The following is a 21359-nucleotide window of genomic DNA, read 5'->3' on the forward strand; positions in this document are numbered from 1 at the left end:
AACACTGAATTAAGAAGAAGTTAGCACTTCAACCCGTCTAGATTTTCTCTCAAGATTCACAATGCAGCGTGTTTGAAGTGAAACTTGTTCTACAACAAATGAAATAAAATCATCAAAGCACATCTGTTACTAAAACTTTGGGGATTGCAACTGATTCCATGTCAATGTTTTTGTACTCCACAAGTGATCTTATATTTTTGAAGTGCTAATACTGAAATTCCCCATCAGTTTGAGCTAAAAACACATTTATTGAGCAGCTGTGCAGTTTACAACCTAGCTGAGTATGTTCCTAATTTTGTAGAGGGGCATAATAGAATAATAAAATACTAAACACCTGGTGCAAACAGCATTTTTGTGAGGAATAAGGTTAAATCCTTGCTAGTGAATGTATCACACCACACTGTCCATCTGTTTGATGTGTTCTGATGTACTGGGTGTCTGTAACGTATGACCACTGGAATGTAGGGAAACACCTATATAAAAGATGGTGATTCAATTACAATCTGAAGGAAAGCTTAGCCTAACATTGGCTCAGTGACTGTCACACCTTTTCAATTTTATATAGGTGTTTCCTTACCATTTCGACGCCCTGTTGTCAAGCAGGAACAATGTTAAGTGGCAATTATCGTGTAAAAAATTTCGATTAATAATTACGAGGAAGAAAATTTGCCAATTAAATAAAATAAGCCGCAGTGGATCTCTGAACAATGGACTGGCCACCCCAGAGCCCAGACCTCAAGATGAACATCCCTGAATCAGTGGCGGATGCTGGTCTTTCAAGGAGGGGAAGCTCAATTTCGGCCTACATCATAAAATGTGTCGGTTTATTTATACGTAAATTCTAACCTCCGTTCCTTTTCAAGAAAATGATCTGTGACCCTGTCGTACCAACAAGGCGTCTTTTCCAGGGACTTGACTAGTGTCCTCTCAATGTCCAGCAGAGCTAGGCTGCTTAAACGGCCTTGGCCCATGTGAAGTGTGTCCGCCTGTGCTCCCACAGATCTTTACACCAAAGGATCGCTGATTTGCTCATTTCGCTGTCATTCAAAAAGGGATTCAGCCTCAGACAGATCATCCAATCATCATGCAGAAGCTGAGCGTCCGGGCCAGCCGAGGCCAGCCCACTGCCCCATAGACCCCCAGAGACGCTGAGCATCCGATGGGCGGAACAAAGCCCAGCATTTATCCAATCACTCGTCTCGTTTCGCTGCACTTCACTGCTTCGCTATTGAACTGTGTGGACGCTCAGCATCCTCACTGTTTAAAGCACTGTGAAGCTGCGGGAATGATTGAGAGGAAAGCCGTGTCTTTACCAGTGATAAGAAGCTGATTCTGAACAAAAGTTGAGCGCATTGTAGTGCATATTCATTCAATGACATGTACACACACCAGTATATATTTGATCACTTATTTTTTGACATTTTAGGGGAATCTGAGCTTCCCTTGCAGTCTTAGAGCAATCGCCTCTGCCCTGAATGTATCAAGAGCTACTTGGATAAGATGGATGAGAAGCAGAAAATGTTCTGTGACTAAACACCCATGCTGATTTCATTATACAGCTGAAAGCAAGTCTCTTGAAAAGAATGGACGCTGTAATGAAGGAAAAGGTGACTTGGTCTCCCAGGGCCAGCTGTGATCTCATAAAGTGAACATCTGGGAACAACCATGAAACACTGTTGGCTAAATGTAGCTGGAAATGTAGTGAAACCCATGTGGTGTTCAACAGTGCTTTCTCTAGTTATGAATGTGGGAGTTTAGAAGAGTAAGGCAACCAAACCCCTACATGCTGTGGCATGGCAACCATGACTAACTGTCAGTATCACACTTGCTGTTTTAAGGTTAGAAAAAGTGGAAGTCACAAAACAGACCATGGGCTTCTTTTATAAACTGAGCAGCACCACAGGCCCAGCACCTGACGTGGGTTTGTTTTGTGTCAGAAGAAACACGGCACAATGACAGTATCCAATCTCAGCTCACCATCCTGACTTAGTTTCCCAAGAAAATCAGGATCATTCAGGGTGGGGAGGTAAGATTGGGAACCACACCGGAGTGAGTGAAAGCTGAGAAGAAAGCTAATGGGATACTGTTTATGGTCTGGTAAACACATACATGGCTGTAGGAAAGTGCTGGTTGCTTAATTTTTATAACAAACAAGACACCTCCAGCTTCTGTGTTCCCATGTTGTATCGTTCACAATAATATCGTCATAATTTTTAAAATGATAAACAAAAATCAATAAGGTGATAAGAGTGCTGTTCAGACTTTTTGACATCACACAGTTACCCACAATACATGTACGCTGGAAAGTGGCTCTGAGGTGGAGGAATTTGCTCCAAAAAAGGGAAGCGACTTAAATTGTGTGGAAGGGCGTGGTTACAAAATATCAGACGTAGAATAAACCATGGTATTATTTAAGAATTAGAAGAAGCCAATAACAACAGAAGGGGGAAACACAGCTGATCTGTTTCACCACCTTGAGCAGAAGCCCCCGGTTGAGGACGAGGAAAATCAAAAATGCCAATGAGCTCTAACCCCAGCAGATAACCTCCACTGATGCAGCACAGCCACTATTCTGTTTGTTTTGTTATTTCCTGTGAAGCTTTGAGGTTACTTTTTATATAATTGTTTAAGTTTGCTGTGAATATTCAAACACATTGCCTGCACTGAGGTTGTGTGGTAGATTTATATTCGACATTATTTTTTATACGAAATCAGAATCCTGGTAAGTTACTATTGTTTACTAAATAGGCAAAGTTTACAGATTCTTCTGTAGTAAAATTAAAAAATGTAAATAAATAAAACTGTTTACATCTTGGGGCGGCACGGTGGTGCAGCAGGTAGTGTAACAGTCACAGAGCTCCAGGGGCCTGGAGGTTGTGGGTTCGATTCCCGCTCCGGCTGACTGGTGTGTTCTCCCTGTGTCTGTGTGGGTTTCCTCCGGGTGCTCCGGTTTCCTCCCACAGTCCAAAAACACACATTGGTTGGTGGATTGGTGACTCAAAAGTGTGAGTGAATGTGTATCTGTGTGTATGTGTTGCCCTGTGAAGGACTGGCGCCCCCTCCAGGGTGTATTCCCGCCTTGTGCCCCAATGATTCCAGGTAGGCTCTGGACCCACCGTGACCCTGAACTGGATAAGGGTTACAGACAATGAATGAATGAATGAATTAATTAATGTTTACATCTTACATATATTTCATTTAATGTAATTAATATAACATTAATTTTGTTGAATGTTTTATTTATTGAAATTAATAAAAGTATTTTTCATTGTTTTGTCATATCACCAATAATATCATTATTGCAAAAATATTGCGCAGCCCTAATTCTGCCCAGAATTATAAAGTCACTGCTGTTTCCACCTTAAATATTGTCATGTTTGTTCCTATCTAGTCTCTCTCTAATCTTGCTAATCACCATAATAATCGTGATATTACATTTTCATACCATTTTATATCTAGTCCCCTGATAAAAACACAACTTATACATCCTCATGTGCTGTAAAGGCTATAGCACTATGTATATATATATTTTATATATATATATATAAAACAGGGAGAATATTGAGCATACCTGCTTATTCCACTCCATACACCAGCACTTTAACGGCTGACAGTGATTTGGAGCTTTAATTCTGAACAAGGCCATCACTCAGTCGGCCAGGAGAGGATTCTGCCTAGGCCCAGGGGCTGCCCTAATTAAAAAGGAATTAATTGAAATATGGGAGACCCCCACTCTGCATTCATAAATCTTTCCTCAAGACATTCTTATCGCCACTGGTGCTGCTCCAGTAAGCCAAAAAGTGTGTTGCCGGACACCTCCATTTTAATTAGCATATTTATCAAGGAATTTGCACGACTATGGGGACAGAAGAACTAAAACACTGCTCATTTGTTCTCTGTGGCTTTAGAGGCCTTCAGGTTCATCCAAAAAACCCCAAACAAAGCCAAACACTATGAACAGAATAGAAGAACTAACTGTAATGGTTCCTGTAGCTGGAGACCACAAATCGCCATTAAAAACTATGTCTATAAATGGGTTTCCAGTTCTGTGATGTGAGGTTAAAACCAGCAGGGGTTATAACCCACAGGGGAAATGTACAAACATCAACTGGCATTCAGTTGGAGCCAAAAACTGATGTTTTAACCATCACCAATTCTATCATCAGCAGGGAAAAGTAACCTAAAGGCATTGTGAGTTTGAGATTGTATCCCAACCATTGTAAAGCAACCAAACGCATCACAACCATGAGAAATTTGCCATCTGATGCACTACAAGCCAGATATAAGTGAATATACTGACTTCCGTGCTCTTGGTTTGAACCTAATATATGAACTTAACTGTACATTTAAGTCGTATACGCATTATTACCCTGAAAAAACCCCAAGTCGGTCAGTTCAGATCTCTGCTGAGCACGTTTAGAGGAAACATATGCCCACCAGAAATGACCACATTTCCATTACATGAAACACTACAATGCACGGTTTTCTTAAACGGTCTGCTTAAACAAAGACTACAGCTTGAAACAGAAAAAGGTGTGATGTGAAGGACACGTTTCACAGTTCTCTGTTCCAACCACAGGATTGTGTCACCTAAAAGTTAAAATATCATCCTCCTGTTCACCAAGGAAGACATAAAATATCTAGAGAGGCTGAAAGCACCTGGCTGCAGTCCAAACCCTGGTTGTTTCCTGGAGCTTCTCTGCAAAAAAAAAAAGGTGCTTTCCCGAGAAATAATGGTACATCAACCCATGAAGATATTCACTCAAATTTGTCCAAGATAACAACACAATGTTGTCTCCGTCAGATCCTATATTCTATCTTTACAATCTGTGCTCGGTGTGGTTTGTTTACAGTATGATTCAGACGTTTCTCTCCGGCTCATTTGCATGCCGCGGAGTTTCTCTGCACAAACCAAACTGACCTTTTTCACTGAGCAATGGAAATGCATGCGTTTCATCTCTGAGCTTTGTTTCACAAACTAAAAAACAGTAAAACTGAGTGGATTTCGAGTGCAGATGCAAGAGCTGAAAAACAATCACTTCAGACTGGTTCGTGCACCCTCTACACACACCACATGCATGAAAACATATCTAGACACACACACGCATGCACAAACACAGTGTGGCACGATGGCAAGCTACTTGTTTTAAATAAATGACGTGGCCAACACCTTCCTCCATCTTTACTTCAGTAACAACAGCCTGCTATTGGATTTACCTTTTACATCCTTTTGAGTAGGTGAATGTGAAGGTGGCGTCGGTGAATCGAAAATCTGAAAGAGAAACATGAACATCAAGTTACATTTTTGTCAATACTTGTGCAACCCTTTTCACCAGTAGACAGCTACTTTACAGACCACCTTTTGTAGTTTAATGGCTTACAAAGCTTGTGTGATCCGCACAGAAAAGCCTCAGATCGAACGGAAGCAGATCAGTGTGAGCCTCAGGTCACCATGCTCCATGTCAAGTGTCGGTGAGAGGTGTATAAAGCCCCAGCATTCAGCTCTGTAGCAGTGGAAGTGATGTGTAATCCGGAGCCACTCATCTACCATCCCCGTCTGACCTCCTTAATATTTATGTGACCCAGTGCCATCAAATTCTCACAGTAAAACCTTTCAGAAAACAACCTCTGAGCATTAGCGAAGGACAGGGCACTAACCAAAGTGCGGTAAAATGCAAGGCGAGTATTTAATGTCTTTAATATTGAAAGTTGAACAGGTTCCAGTAAGACATCTTTTATAGTCAACTCATACGTCCACAGAAACATCGCCTGTGAATGCTGACCGCAACTGTGTGGTTTCTTGTTGTAAAGGTGATGATTTTAAAGCAGGTTTTTCAATAACAGCTTAAAAAGTTCCACAATTACATCATTATTTTAACCTCCCTGTAGGTCACAGAGTAATACAGAGCCATTTTGAAACATGTAAACAGCTCAATTTGAAAGCTACCCAGACTAAAGTACAGCCTCCACACATGGGACTGTGCTACAACCAAGCTCTCCAAGGTAAACAATAAGTGAAGGCCACATCCACCCACAGAAAGAAAACAGAGAATGTTTTATGGAAGGCTCATTATTTGATGGATATAAACCACACTTCCAGAAACGTTGGGACACTTTCTATAGTAACTATTGAAATCAGTAATGTGCTCATTTATTCGAAGTATGGACTTAATTTTATTTGTTGAATATAAACAAATTTAGGATTTTTTTAAGAGCCAGGTTTTCAACTGGGTTTTCTTTTGATTATGAGTATTCCTCCTATTTCCGGCCGTCCCCTAACTCTGGCCACTGCCGTATATCTCTCTTCGCCAATCGCATTGGGTAAAACAATAAAGTTCAAGCCTTAGTAGGGCATTTAAACATCAGTCTTGCAAGAAGACACATATCTAAACAATATTTAAGCATCTCTATCAGTGTTGTAATTCTTTGTGCATGTGGAACACAACACATTTCCATTTTGTGACAGATACTTACCTCAGTGTAAAAGTTAGCTTAGCGGTTAGCTTCCTTTTCTCTGAGTGGAAAAACTACCGCCATTTGTAGTCCTTACATGTAGAGTACGGATACCAACACAGGACAAACGTAATCTCATTGTGAACCTCTCAAAACCACTGGATGTGGTAGCAACTGTCTCTTTTGACTGTCACAAGCAGGGGAGGTGGCCGAAGTTAGGGGGCACTAATAATCTTAGCAGTATTGGCACCTACTTAAACAAAAGCGCTTTTATCTAAAAACATATTTTCTTTTAAAGTCAAGCAAGTCTTGGACATTAATCTACACACATATGACTCCTGAAAAATGTTGATTTGAGTGAGTAAAGTACTTCTATTTATTTACAGTTAGCTAAGATTTCCAATATTGTAATTAAAGTAGCCAAAAATTGAGGTAATTATGCTAAGTTTTAATCATTGGGGAAGATACTGTAGATATTATTTGTTGCAGATTTGCAAGTGGAAATTTTGCCCATTCTTGCTGTAAACAAGACTTGAGCTGCTCAACAATCTGCAGTCACCATTGTCCGATTCTCCTGTTCGTGATGATCCATACATTTTCAATAGGAGGCAGATGTTGGGCGCAGGTCAGTCAAACACATGCACTGTGTCTACAAAGCCACACATTGATTTTCTCCCAAGGCCATGGTGCTATAATAAACAACACTACCAAAGGGCTGGATGGTCACACACATCAGCAGCAGTTTCAGCCATGGCATTTTCCTTTCATGACATTATGAACTGTAAATAATGAAAGACCTATATTCACTGAAATCTAGCAATCTAGTACCACTTCAGAATAATTGTACACTTATGAAGGTTTATAAATGGTTTAAAATCATTTTATTAATAGTTAAACATTAATAGTCATTAATAATCAGTTATAACACACAGATAGAAAGGGCAACAGTGACCAGATGTTTGCCAAATAGTGAACTCACATCCATCGACACTGTTAAACCCCCAATCTCGCCGGATACTGACCTCACTTTGTCTTCTCCATCAGTCGACATTAATTTCTATGCTTTTTGCATCAGAAAAGTTGGGACATTTTGTAACATTTAACAAAAAATAACATGTATCTGGGATTTGTTAATGATATTTAAACTTTGCTTGTTGAGATGGGCAAAATAAGAATGAAATGTTTATAGAAAATTCATGTCACACTTCTGAAGCATTATTTTTCAGGAAGATTAAAGGCTAAGCAGCAGCTCTATGAAAGTGTGAAACAAATAAATACAGTGGAATTTGAGTTCCTAACTTGTGTTTATTGAGAGTGAGAAAACATGTTATTTCTTACTAATTGAAGGAAAAAGGTTTAAAAGACCGTTGGTCCCCCCCCCAAACGGTGTTGGGAAACTCTAATAGGCGTCTTGCCTGTGACGTAGACGGTGGACAACAACTCTAGAAGTTGCACTTAATTTAATGCAAAATCAGGAAAAGGTGTGTTGTTTTTGGCTGCAATCATTCAATGTACAGTGGGACATCTGTGCACAAATGGCCCAAAGATCCCAAAATATCCAGAAAATGGACTAAATCTGTCCACTTTAAACGGGCACTTTGGAAAGGACCATCCGCTCACTCCGTTATCTGTAGCTCATTTCACTGGCGCTTTTCCAACAATATGGGCATGTAAGGACACCAACGAAAGGTGTTCAAGAGCCTCTGTAACATGGAGGTAAACAGGGTAAGGACACTCACTTCGCCTGTTTTAGTTGGTGTTAGTTAACGTTAGCTTGACTTGCTAAACTCGGTGGCTCAGATTATACTCGGCTACGTAGCTGCTTTACGGTTTATAGTGTTCCGTGTTCGACTTCGATCACATTTACAAGAATAACGGTACCTCTAAATTTGAGTTTAGCTTATTGCTAGGCTATTGTCATGAATAATGTTGGTTATTTAGCTAGATACTGTCATAACAGTCCGTCATAACGGTGTTTTACCGCGTCGATGTTCAGCTGTTGTCCACCAGTGACGTCACGGTCGCGTTCAAGAATTTCCGTAGCGAGTTTTAAAGCAAATTAAGCTGCTATTTTCATTTTAATTCATACTTATATATGTCAGTAACTACAATAACGTGAAATATTCATGGAGGTCCATTAAGTGGTGCTTAGCCTTTAAACTGAATGGATTTTGTTTTGCATTTGACTTTTTTTAGAGACTTTTTAGAGTCAACAGCTTGCCTCTCGACCAAATTCTGAGGTGAGTGCTGTGGAAATATCATTAAAAAATTTCATAAGATGAAAACAACCTGTCATTTTGATTTGCAGCAGAGCTGTATAGGCTGTGTATACGTTATAACCATGGAAATAAACCATGGCCCGAAATCTGTGGACACTTGCTCATGCAACATTCATTCTGAAATTAACTCCTTGGTTACTGTATCAGAATCCACTATTCGGGGAAAGCTTTAGACTTGATATTGTAATATTTCTGTCAGGATTTCACAGCGTTCACCCAAAAGAATCAGTGAGATGTGGCGCTAATGTTGGATGAGTAGCTCAAAAAAAGGCATCAGATGGAGCTCCAATGCTTCACAGATCAATGTGCACAAGCTTTATGTCCCTTTAGCCCAACCTTGTTATTCAGCGCCTAAGGTGACCTTAGGTTCAACTGCAGCCTCTCCAGAGTGTGATCAGGTATTAGCACAAAGGGTAGCTGTAAAGTAGCTAAATTCACGGTTTATACGATACATATTATTTAAAAATAATAATACAATTTTACAGTAATAAAACCCCTCACTTGTCCACAACAGAGCAAATTGGATGCAAAAGAAAGCCTGGCAACATGAGTCAATTACTGAAGGCAAAGGTTGCCAGAATAACATCAGGGGATCTACGAACTGGAGAGTGGACTTACAGCTCACGCAAGGGACAGGAGCGTAGGCTACAAAAAAATAAATAAATAAATAAAAATCCCTCTCAACAAGTGTAGTCTCCATGGCAACATCAAGAGGGATTTCCACTGACACTGGATACGGAGGGAGCAAACTGATAGCTAATAAATATTTACACAGGCACTCTGCATAGTCTCGGCCATTCGGACGCTTTACCTGCTTCACCAAAAAGTGTCTACGTCTTTATTTCCCTGAGAAGAGGTTCCATCGCTTTGACACCTGAGCCTGGCACTAGCGAAACAACCGGTTTATCACCCTTACTAGGGAACACCAGAGTAATATCGTCAAAACCTAGCATAGTATTTTAATCATACCACCATGGCCTTTGGACTGTAGGTTCCCAAATATCACGGTACAATCCAAGAAACGTACACAAAACCAAGGTATTTATATGTGCTACTATTGAACACCATTGTAATATCATCAGATACCATCACAGAGCCATGGTATTTTGTTTTATGGTCTGTGTATTGTGGGGAATTTGAGCACACAGGGCTACACCCTTGGAAAGTATGATCTGTTCGAGACAAAAGAGGTTCCCTGGAGAACCGTGAAGGCTCTAGGAAACACGATGGCTCAGTGTAGCATGGGAGAGAGGTTCATGGACCACTTGAGTGCTACTGTATAGATAGATCCATGTTGGCTAGGCCTCTGTTAACGTTAACACAATTCATAAACACAGCCTACATCCATGAGATGGAGGTTCAGTTGCCCACACCTAAGCCACCTCAGCTCAGACTTAATTCTGTGGGTGTAGAGAGCGATGGTGACAGAACAGTCAGGTTTGTGCTTTGCTCGTATTCGTGATGTAATCAAGCTGAACCAGGTCGTGTTAAAGGAAAACACTTGACGACGACAACCACAATAACATGAGGCTCTGGACACTCACCAGAGAAAAGGCAGTCTTTCTCTGCCTTGCACCTTTGAATCACGATGTCGACGTCTTTTTGAATCCTCTCTTGTCTTGAACACATCCCCATGAAATAGAAACCCCCGCTGGAATGGCCCCTTTATAGCTGTTGCTGTTGGTTTTTTTGTTGTTGTTGTTACGTCTGACCAAACGTCCAGTTCACCTCACTCTTCCCTCGACTCCCAGACACGACGTGCCTCAAAGCCAAAGCCAAAGCCTCCAGTCTGTCGACGTACACACGCTCTCTCTCCCCTCTCTCCGTCTTTCTTCTGCCGTTTAAAACCAGTAACGACGCCCTCAGGTGTGTCACTCGGACCGCCACCGTTTCATCGTCTCGTCTCGTGCGTTTAACGGAAACGGAGGGCAACAGCAACGGCTGCAAGTCGACGGAAAACACAGCTACTCTCACCACGACGGAAACATCGTCCTCCGCTCCTCATCACTCACTCTGCCGAACCCAACAATGGCGAACCCGCGAGAGAGAGAGAGAGAGAGAGAGAGAGAGAGAGAGAGAGAGCGGCCGTTTAAAGTGAAACTAAAGGACGGTGGCCTCGCGAATGTGGCCGTTAGAGAGCGCGAGCTACGAAATCCTCAGTCGAACTCAGCAGCAGCTCAGATACGTCATACCCTGTTTTGTGTGTGTGTGTAGATGTGTGTGTGTGTGTGTCTTAGGAATAAATAACGTCGTGGGGACCAACTGCTGTTTACACACTGACATTGTGGGGACTCATCTTCCACAAATGTTTACATATTAAGAATATATGTTTTAAAGTTAGGGCAACGTCAGTTTCAGATGAGCCTAGGGCTAAAGTAAGGGGTAAGGTCAGGGTTAGAGTTGGGGTAAGAGGTCAGGATTAGTCGGGGTACATTTAGGATAATGTCAGTCTAAGAAAGAATAGTAGTAGTAAGGGTAATGAATATAGTAAGAATAGGTCACCACAAAAGTCATGGGAGTCTAGGTAAAGGCCCTGCAATGCATGAAAACCAACTATGTGTTTGTGTGTGTGGGCCCCACCACAGGATTTACCACTTTAGAGGAGTTACTGATTTATGGGTTTGATATTGAACATTATAGTTGTTACTAAGATACGATGAGATTATTATCGATTTGGTTTTATTTTTTTTCTCCCATGTTATAGTCTTAGTTCTGTCCATTAAAGGCTAAGCACCACTTAATGGACCTCCATGAATACTTCACATTATTGTAGTTACTGACAGATATAAGTATGAATTAAAATGAAAATAGCAGCTTAGTTTGCTTTAAAAATGACGGAAAAACCCGAGCTCGCTACGGAAATTCTTGAACGCGACCGTGACGTCACTGGTGAACAACAGCTGAACAACACCGCGGTAAAACACCGTTATGACTGACTGTTATGACAGTATCTAGCTAAATAACCAACATTATTCATGACAATAGCCGAGCAATAAGCTAAACTCAAATTTAGAGGTACCGTTATTCTTGTAAATGTGATCGAAGTCGAACTCGAATTCATCCGACACTATAAACCTCCGTAATGCAGCTACGTAGCCGAGTATAATCTGAGCCACCGAGTTTAGCAAGTCAAGCTAACGTTAACTAACACCAACTAAAACAGGCGAAGTGAGTGTCCTTACCCTGTTTACCTCCATGTATACCAGTGGCGATTGCTCTAAGACTGCAAGGGAAGCTCAGTTTCCCCTAAAATGTCAAAAAATAAGTGATCAAATATATACTGTTGTGTGTATATGTCATTGAATAAATATGCACCATAATGCGCTCAACTTTTGTTCAGAATCAGATTCTTATCACTGGTAAAGACGCGGCTTTCCTCTCAATCATTCCCGCAGTTTCACAGTGCTTTAAACAGTGAGGACGCTGAACGTCCACAGAGTTCAATAGCGAAGCAGCGAAGTGCAGGGAAACGAGACGAGTGCTTGGATAAATGCTGGGCTTTGTCCCGCCCATTGGACGCTCAGCGATGTATACAGAGGCTCTTGAACACCTTTCGTTGGTGTCCTTACATGCCCATATTGTTGGAAAAGCGCCAGTGAAATGAGCTACAGATAATGGAGTGAGCGAATGGTCCTTTCCAAAGTGCCCGTTTAAAGTGGACAAATTTAGTCCATTTTCTGGATATTTTGGGATCTTTGGGCCATTTGTGCACAGATGTCCCACTGTACATTGAATGATTGCAGCCACAAACAACACAACGTAGAGTTGTTGTCCACCATCTACGTCACAGGCAAGACGCCTATTAGAATTTCTGAACACCGTTGGGAGGGAGGGGGGACCAATGGTCTTTTAAACCTTTATTCCTTCAATTAGTGAGAAATAACTATTGAACTATTAACTATTAACTATAAAAATATGTTTTCTGACTATCAATAAACACAAGTTAGGAACTCAAACTCCACTGTATTTATTTGTTTGACACTTTCATAGAGCTGGTGCTTAGCCTTTAATGAGGACTATATCTTATCCATTATTGATGACTCTATAGCTGTCTATCTTTCTCCATTTATTTATTTATTTATTTAAAAGTGAACAAGAACACACACACAAAAAAAAAAAAAAAAAAACAACAAAGTGGCTTAGTCAGACATGCTAGGCTTCTCTTCAGCAAAGGGACCTCCAAAAATGGAAATCATGAACCGAAATGAGGATGTTGCTCTATTCCAGCTCCACAGATGTGTAATATTGACTTATTTTTGCCGTAGATTGAACTGACTCTAAATTCAGGAGAGCGCTAACTGCATGAAAGTAAACACAGAATGAAATTGCTACAAAACTAAACAACTCGAGTTACAACAAACTTGAGTTTCTGTGGTAATTTAAACAGTGAATAAACACTTACAACAGATGTTTTTTTCTACTTAAACCCACCATTCCACCTTAAAAGACACAGAGCTTCTGAACATAAACAAACCAGAGAGAACTGCAGTTACCCACATTCATAGACATTGCCTTTAAAAGGAACACTAGGTAAGATTAGGTATTTTTGCTCCTGGGCTCCCCCTACAGTTGCAGAGTATAATTCACTTTTACAGCACTGTCTTAAAATCAAGGGGGAGGGAGCAAGGAGGGGCTAGTTTCCTTCCCTTCTTCATCAGCCTGGAGTACGTAGTGACAACAGAGGCTCAGTTCTCCCTGTTACAGGTCAGTGAAGCAGCACCATTCACTTTTGGTGTTATTTTTCACAGACAAAATGACAAACAAAATATATTCTTGAGCAACAGAATTCTATATTTTAAATACAAAAAAAAAAAATCCAGAAATTACAGAATCAACACACTTAAGACTGATGGGACGGAGGCTTGTTTTCCACAGGGTCACATCACTTCCTTTTAAGTTTTTTCTTTTAATTGCCATTGTACTATTTGTTGCAGTTTTGCAAGAGGTAATTTTGCCCATTCTTGCTGTAAACAAGACTTGAGCTGCTCAACAGAGTGTTGTCCCTGTGTCTGATTCTCCTCGTAATGATGCGCTATACTTTCCCAACAGGAGACAACTGGACGCAGGCAGAAGAGTCAAACACACACACACCCTGCGTCTGCGAAGCCCTGCTGAAATAGCCATATTCCTGATGGCAGCATACGTCTCTCTAAAAGTCCAACTTTTAACAGCGTCATGTCAGTGATACATTTATAAATATGCAAGTCACCCATGCCGTGGGCACTGATGCACAGTGACAGATGTTGGCTACTGCATCTTCCACTGCTGACATTCTGGATGGTCCCTTTCATCTTTAACACAAAGAACCCAATGTCCATTTTTCCAAAAAAAATAAGATGAAACATGGGCTCCTCTGATCACAGCATATTTCCACTGTCATCTGAGATAAGTTTAGACACCGAAAGAACTCAATTATGTTTCAGCCTGGTGTCCCTATCCAAAGAAAAACATGTCTCTCCAAAAGAGTAAGTTTATAGGAGAAGGAAAAACCTTCTTAACTTTCAGTGGAAGTCAGTGTAAAAAGATTTTTTGGAGCATTTCTATCTTCTGTGAGGAGTGTGGTGTGTTCTCCCTGTGTCTGCGTGGGTTTCCTCCGGGTGACTGTCTGTGAGGAGTGTGGTGTGTTCTCCCTGTGTCTGCGTGGGTTTCCTCCGGGTGACTGTCTGTGAGGAGTGTGGTGTGTTCTCCCTGTGTCTGCGTGGGTTTCCTCCGGGTGACTGTCTGTGAGGAGTGTGGTGTGTTCTCCCTGTGTCTGCGTGGGTTTCCTCCGGGTGACTGTCTGTGAGGAGTGTGGTGTGTTCTCCCTGTGTCTGCGTGGGTTTCCTCCGGGTGACTGTCTGTGAGGAGTGTGGTGTGTTCTCCCTGTGTCTGCGTGGGTTTCCTCCGGGTGACTGTCTGTGAGGAGTGTGGTGTGTTCTCCCTGTGTCTGCATGAGTTTCCTCCGGGTGACTGTCTGTGAGGAGTGTGGTGTGTTCTCCCTGTGTCTGTGTGGATTTCCTCCGGGTGACTGTCTGTGAGGAGTGTGGTGTGTTCTCCCTGTGTCTGCATGGGTTTCCTCCAGGTGACTGTCTGTGAGGAGTGTGGTGTGTTCTCCCTGTGCCTGTGTGGGTTTCCAGTTTTCTCTCACAGTCCAGAAAACATTGATAAGTGAATTGGCTACTCAATAAGTGTCCATATGTGTGTGTGTGTATCTGCAGCTAGTAAGGATTTGTTAAATCTGCTTATTGTGTGAGATGCATAAGTTTAATATTTTCCTGTTTAGTCCATTCTTTTTTGCTTCAGCTCAGTTATGTAATTTATTAACAGCTTTAACCCTGAAAGGGTGTTCTTTGGGGGGCGTCCCACAGAAATCAGGGAGTCATAAGATCAATTGCACTAGGCACTTTCATGTCGTCATATCATAAAATTGCATCACCAAATATTTATGAGATCTCTTAACCATCTCCTGCAAGAGGTAGCAAAAAGAGGCGAGAGAGAGAGAGAGAGAGAGAGAGAGAAATAAATAGACAGGGGCAAAGAGACAGAGACGGAAAGAAGGATGCAGTAAGAGAGAGATTGAACAGTGCCTCTCCTTCAGATCCGAGGATGGATGGCAGAGTTGGAGACACTTTGATTAACAGCTCTATCCCGGCTTTGGCTGGATAGTGTAGTGGATAATGGATAGTTAGATTGGAGCTGTTCCAACGAGACTCCGACTCAGCTGTGCTGTACGAGACAAGACTTCCCCAGAGCAAAATTTTAACACCGAAAAGCCTCTGGTTGACGGCTCGCGAGACTTAATGGTGATTTTACTGAAACTCTTCAGGAGAAACAACATCAGACCAGAAGGAAACAGTCTTGTCAAGACGCTTGAGTCCAGATAAAAATGGTAAAGATATGCCCAGCTTCAAAACGGAGCATGTTGTGAGAGCTGATGAGAAACTGTGCAGCTCTGTCTTTAGTTCAGCTGCAGATAAACAGGCGTAATTATCTCAGTGTGAGACACCACTGAGACCTCCACTCAAACCCAACAGGAGAGACGGGTTATTTCTGCACTTGTTCCCACAGGAGACACACGCTGCTCTTGGCAACATCTCTCTACCTGACCTCAGTGTCATCCAGGAGACACTACAGAGACATAAAGAGGAACTACAGAGTTATTAATAAGATGTGGTGTTTATTAATCCCCTCTGAGATATGAGTTTTTGTATTTAACCCATGGGCAGTGGTTAGGGCCCCTCTAAAAGACCACCACAGAGAAGGTATGTTTTGGGTGGTGGACCTTTCTCAGCACTGCACTGACTCAAAAGTGGTGGTGGTGGAGGTAGGAGTGGATCAGACACAGCAGTGCTGCTCAAGTTTTAAACCCCTCTGTATCAGGGCTGGACTGGGAATAGTCCAACAAACAAATCATTAACTCTGGGGGACAGGGTCCTGTGGGGGTCCTGACCACTAAAGAACGGGGGGCTAAATAAAGTGTGTGGTGTGTTCTCCCTGTGTCTGCGTGGGTTTCCTCCGGGTGACTGTCTGTGAGGAGTGTGGTGTGTTCTCCCTGTGTCTGCGTGGGTTTCCTCTGGGTGACTGTCTGTGAGGAGTGTGGTGTGTTCTCCCTGTGTCTGCGTGGGTTTCCTCCAGGTGACTGTCTGTGCTGTAAAGTACGCAGAGCAACACAGACTAGTTTGTAATTGTAGCGCTCCAGTTCGGTCCGTGGAGCTGAGAGTGGAGAGAACTATCTGTACGCTGTAACTTTGCACTTTCTAAACTCCACTCATTCATCCACGAGAGTGAACTCCACAGTCTTCTTTATGGTGCAGCTATTGATGAGTGATTTCACTCTGAACAGTGATTATGGAAAGAGAGAGAGGAGATGATAGCAATTTCACTTAAAGCGAATGGCCCATGCTAACAAAGGGGAATACATTAACTGCACTGCCTCATTTTAACAGCATCCCTGAGCTGGTGGAGGGAAGATGACTCTGAGTCCAGAGAATCCAGAGGAAGAGGTTACGTGACAGCTCACAAACAGATAAACAAATAAACAACAACAACAATAACATGGCAGACACCAGCAGGACCAGCCTCACGGTGAGGGGAAGGAAGGGAGTGTTTATTAAATTGGATCTCTGCTCTCCAGACACTTAAGCGGACTTTATGTAGCATGAAAAACTGATGATAAAGTGTGCAGGAGTGCATATGTGTGGTTCTTTGGCGTGTACACACACACACACACACACACACACACACACACACACCGACTGTCTGCCTCCCTGTGAAATTGGGATTAATGAAGCAGGTTCAGCCAGCAGTCAACTCAAATGATGTGGGAAGAACTCTCTCTCTCTCTCTCACACACACACACACCTCCTCATTCCTTGCCCAACCTTGTCAGCATGTTTTAACAACCAGTGTTTCCTAGAGAACTGTGTCAATAAATTCTTCACCCACAAGCATCTTTCAGTAAAGGTATGTTGCATTTTTGGGCTTGAGCTTGATCCTCGTCTCTCCTCCGGCCTCAGACACTAGTTGTGTACTATTCAAGTGCATTTATTTAATTCCATGTTTAATTACACTGTAAATTAAGCAGTGAAGTATGTGTATGTCCTGTTCCTTTTCCTATAGATACACCATGTCCAAATATTTGTAGATATTGTATGTATTAGATGTACTAATAATTTTAAAGCATTCTTGTGTAGTGAATATCGTAATTAGAATTCAAACATTCTCCTGCTGTTTTGTCATTTTATTGTAAATGTTGTGTCACATAACCTAAGTATTAAGTGCTTTGAAAACGGTGAGTGAAGAGTTAATTGGGCGCTGCATTGGTTCTGAGCTCCATCAGGAAAAAGCTGGGGCGGCGTTCTTCTGAGGCAGGTTAGCGTCGCAGTCGCACAGCTCCAAGGACATGGAGGTTGTGGGTTTGAGTCCCGCTCCGGGTGACTGTCTGTGAGGAGTGTGGTGTGTTCTCCCTGTGTCTGTGTGGGTTTCCTCTGGGTGACTGTTTGTGAGGAGTGTGGTGTGTTCTCCCTGTGTCTGTGTGGGTTTCCTCTGGGTGACTGTCTGTGAGGAGTGTGGTGTGTTCTCCCTGTGTCTGCGTGGGTTTCCTCCAGGTGACTGTCTGTGAGGAGTGTGGTGTGTTCTCTCTGTGTCTGCGTGGGTTTCCTCCGGGTGACTGTCTGTGAGGAGTGTGGTGTGTTCTCCCTGTGTCTGCGTGGATTTCCTCCGGGTGACTGTCTGTGAGGAGTGTGGTGTGTTCTCCCTGTGTCTGCGTGGATTTCCTCCGGGTGACTGTCTGTGAGGAGTGTGGTGTGTTCTCCCTGTGTCTGCGTGGGTTTCCTCTGGGTGACTGTCTGTGAGGAGTGTGGTGTGTTCTCTCTGTGTCTGCGTGGGTTTCCTCCGGGTGACTGTCTGTGAGGAGTGTGGTGTGTTCTCCCTGTGTCTGCGTGGGTTTCCTCTGGATAATGAATGAATGAATGTATCAGAGCTGGACTGAAAAATAGTGCACGAATATTGACACACACACACACACTCTCAGTGGAAAACATGTTCTGTATAACATAGATAATAATAAGTGTGCAGGAGGCCATGCATGGCGGGTTAAAACGTGATTCTGTGTTTGTATGTGTTTCACATCCTTTTCTCTAAGTATAGGCAGTACACTCATTATTACACCACTCCCTTGTTGTGGAAATAAATGAAAATGCATCCTCTGCTGCTTCTGATGAGTTTTACTGCAGTGTGCATTCGATAAACTCACGTCGCCTGGAACCGGTGCATGGCTTCTTCGGAAGACATCTCATGAAGGCACTAACGATTCATAGCATAACGTGTGAGTGGAAACATTTGTGGAAATGTGCTGGAACATGGTCCAAAAGCAATTCTCCTCATCCATCACTCAGTCATCACACCTTCAAACCTGCACTCCCACTCAGCTTATGCTCCTGTCCATTTATCAGATACACCATCCGAGAGCCTGAGTCATTTCAGCTGTTTATGAGTGCATGCTCCCATTCTCAGTGTGGGCTGTTTCAGTGTGGGCTGCAGGTTCACATGACAAACATGATTGCGTCATATCTCATTTGCATAAAATGAAAGTTACATGATACAGACCCGTACACGTTTGTAGAGGAACATCAGTCGAAATGCAAGCTGATGTATAGGAAATTGGGTAAAATTACCATTGAAATTACACTGGGATGCTACACAGCAGCTGCACATGAGTTTAATAATCACATTATTCAATATTCAAATCAAAGGCTCCCCTCACCTCACTCACACACCAGCTCCAACTCACAGCTGACTGCGTGAGACTATGGCCACTCCACATGCGCTTGGCTTGTCAGAAACCTCCAAAAACAACATCAAAATACTTTTTAAAAACGTCTGAATATTTCGAGAAATAAAATAAGAATATTTGGAATTAAAGTCAGAATATTCTGACCTTATCTCTCAGCATCTCAACGTTCTCAGTGAGTTTAAAGAAAAAAAAAATTATTTTTAAATGTTAGGGTTGGCTCCAAAGTCTGCGTACGTTTAAAGAGTGCCATGATCGAAAAAAAGTTTGAGAAACACTGATTAGAGGATGATCAACAGAGTAGACATGCTTTAAAAACTCTAGCAGCTCTGCTGTGTCTGATCCACATCAGTGCTCTGACAACGATCACCACCACCCAAATCATACCTGCTCCTGTGGGGTCAGTGGAGCTGAGTTTGTCAGCTAGCGGAGTACAAAGCCCCCAACATTGGGCTGTGGATCACTGATGGGTCACCATCCTTTACCTTTGGGACGGTTGGAGTGATGTTTATGATCCAGAACATCAGAAGCGTCCAATATCAGAACCTGACCTCAGTAATGTTCTCGGGGTGAAAGCCATCAAATCCTCACAGAAAACCCCAGAATACCCTTCATTTCAGAAGAGAATGTTTGATCACATGGTTTGATCACATGGACAAATACTGACGGACCTCACTTGGAACAATTTGGTGCGATTCCTTCAACATACATTCGTTCCCAAACCAGAAAATTTTGTTACAACTTGGAACCAAAGAAGCAAACTGTGATGGTGCCCGTGTTGAGATAAAGAAGCTCCAGAAAGAGCTCAGAGCCTCAAATAAAGTGTTAAAGCACAGTGGTGTGGGACGGGATCATTTCCAGCCTGTTGTGCTGGGTAAAAGACTAGAGAACCAGGTGGGTCTGTGTGATGTTTTGTTCTGAAATGGAAAACTGGGAAATGACCTGTTAGCTGATGTCTGGTTTGGAAAGAAAGCTGAAATACAAGGAGATAAACACAGGAAGACGCTGAGTCAATGTGTTTTCTGAGGCTTAAACGGCCCAGAACCTGCTGTAAACAGTGGATAGACCAAGACTCTGTACTGAATATCCGTTTATCTCTGCCTCTGGCACTAAATCCATCTACAGTGATGCTGGAACCAAACATGTCAAAACCCAAAAACTGGTGGAAATACGGGTCAGTTCGCTGGATAGCACTAAGGTTCTAAAAATCCTGAACGGAACCAGTTCAAGAACCAGAGCTCTTATGGTGGAAAAAGGGCTAATGCAGCGGTCAGACAGAGTACATAATGGAGGGCCTGCTCCCTCCATCTCCTCCACTGCTGCAAAACCAACAAGTTGATTGGGACTTCATATCTGAGATGGGCAAATCAAAGGACAGATTTATGCAGCAAGCAGTGGGCCATTTCTCAGCCGAGGGGCAGCAATGTGTGCTCATCCTCGCCTGTCATCTCTGGGATTAATTCATGAGCCTCATATTGTGTATTTCTCCTTCCTTCCTTCCTTCCTGTCATTTGCTCCCTGCAGGTCGGCCTTGAGACGATGCCAGCATTTAAAGCACCTTAAGTCCAGTCAGAATATAGTGGACTCAAGTTCATTTCAACTAAATCAGACCTTCTCCCAAGTGGACAGAGGCCATGTTGTAGAGCACGCTACTCTTCAGAGGTTTTCCACTGCATGGTACCTAAAGTATTCGAACCTTAATTGTTGTCAGGTTCCTGATCCCTGGTTCATTTTCCATTACCTCAGTTCGACCCGAAATGCAGCTGGTGACTTTGTGGAACTCCGTCTCTAACAGGAGCCGTGGGCTTTGGAAACCACAACAACAGCGGTGGTAACGTTAACTGATGTTTACTCATGGTGTATTGGCGTGTTGTTGTTGTTTGGGACTGAACACAGCTCCGTCATCAGTTCAGACAGATCAGTAGAGTTGTTCCTTCCTTGTTGCAGCGTCCAGCTCTCGCTGGATTCTTTCGTCGGCCACCGATCCAAGGAGCGTTTGAACCTCTTCAAAAAACCACGGCGTAATTTTACGAGCTGCTGTCGTGAGTCGGATAAAAACAAACGTGATCTCTGCTGCAGCTGGAGATTTTACAGATGGAGAGTTGGTGCTGGTCGTCTGCGTTGCGTGGCATAGAGTGACGACTCTCTCTGGACAATCAGCTCTCTGCAAGGTTTAGACGCCACGGTTTAGTCCCTACTCGACTCGCTCTGAACCACGAGAGAACAGCCACTAAACAAGAACCCGCTTCCAGGAGCAGGAACCAAACTTAACTAATGTTAAAGCAAGGAATCAGAGTGTCTGGATCACTTTGGTTTAAAACAAAAAAGTCAAGTCTAAGCCAAATGTAAAACACCAC

At 42.6% G+C, this 21359-nt stretch overlaps 2 protein-coding genes across 3 annotated transcripts in view; both read right to left on the reverse strand.

Annotated features, from left to right (window-relative positions):
* Nucleotides 1-10877, reverse strand: part of LOC136678064 (protein mono-ADP-ribosyltransferase PARP8-like) — a 74294-nt gene extending 63417 nt beyond the window's left edge. The window contains exons 1-2 of one of the 2 annotated variants that reach the window (XM_066655868.1): nucleotides 10277-10877; nucleotides 5218-5272 (exon numbers count right to left, since the gene is read on the reverse strand). In XM_066655868.1, the coding sequence (XP_066511965.1) occupies nucleotides 5218-5272; nucleotides 10277-10367 (146 nt within the window). In that variant the 5' untranslated portion in view covers nucleotides 10368-10877. The remainder of the gene's footprint in view (nucleotides 1-5217; nucleotides 5273-10276) is intronic. The other variant, XM_066655867.1, reaches the window with a different exon arrangement.
* Nucleotides 10434-21359, reverse strand: part of LOC136678417 (PDZ domain-containing protein 2-like) — a 143123-nt gene continuing 132197 nt past the window's right edge. The window contains exon 27 of the mRNA XM_066656472.1: nucleotides 10434-10673. Coding sequence (XP_066512569.1) covers nucleotides 10434-10673 — 240 coding nt within the window. The remainder of the gene's footprint in view (nucleotides 10674-21359) is intronic.

Source organism: Hoplias malabaricus, chromosome Y (assembly GCF_029633855.1).
Source record: "Hoplias malabaricus isolate fHopMal1 chromosome Y, fHopMal1.hap1, whole genome shotgun sequence".
In the NCBI taxonomy this organism is placed as follows: domain Eukaryota; kingdom Metazoa; phylum Chordata; class Actinopteri; order Characiformes; family Erythrinidae; genus Hoplias; species Hoplias malabaricus.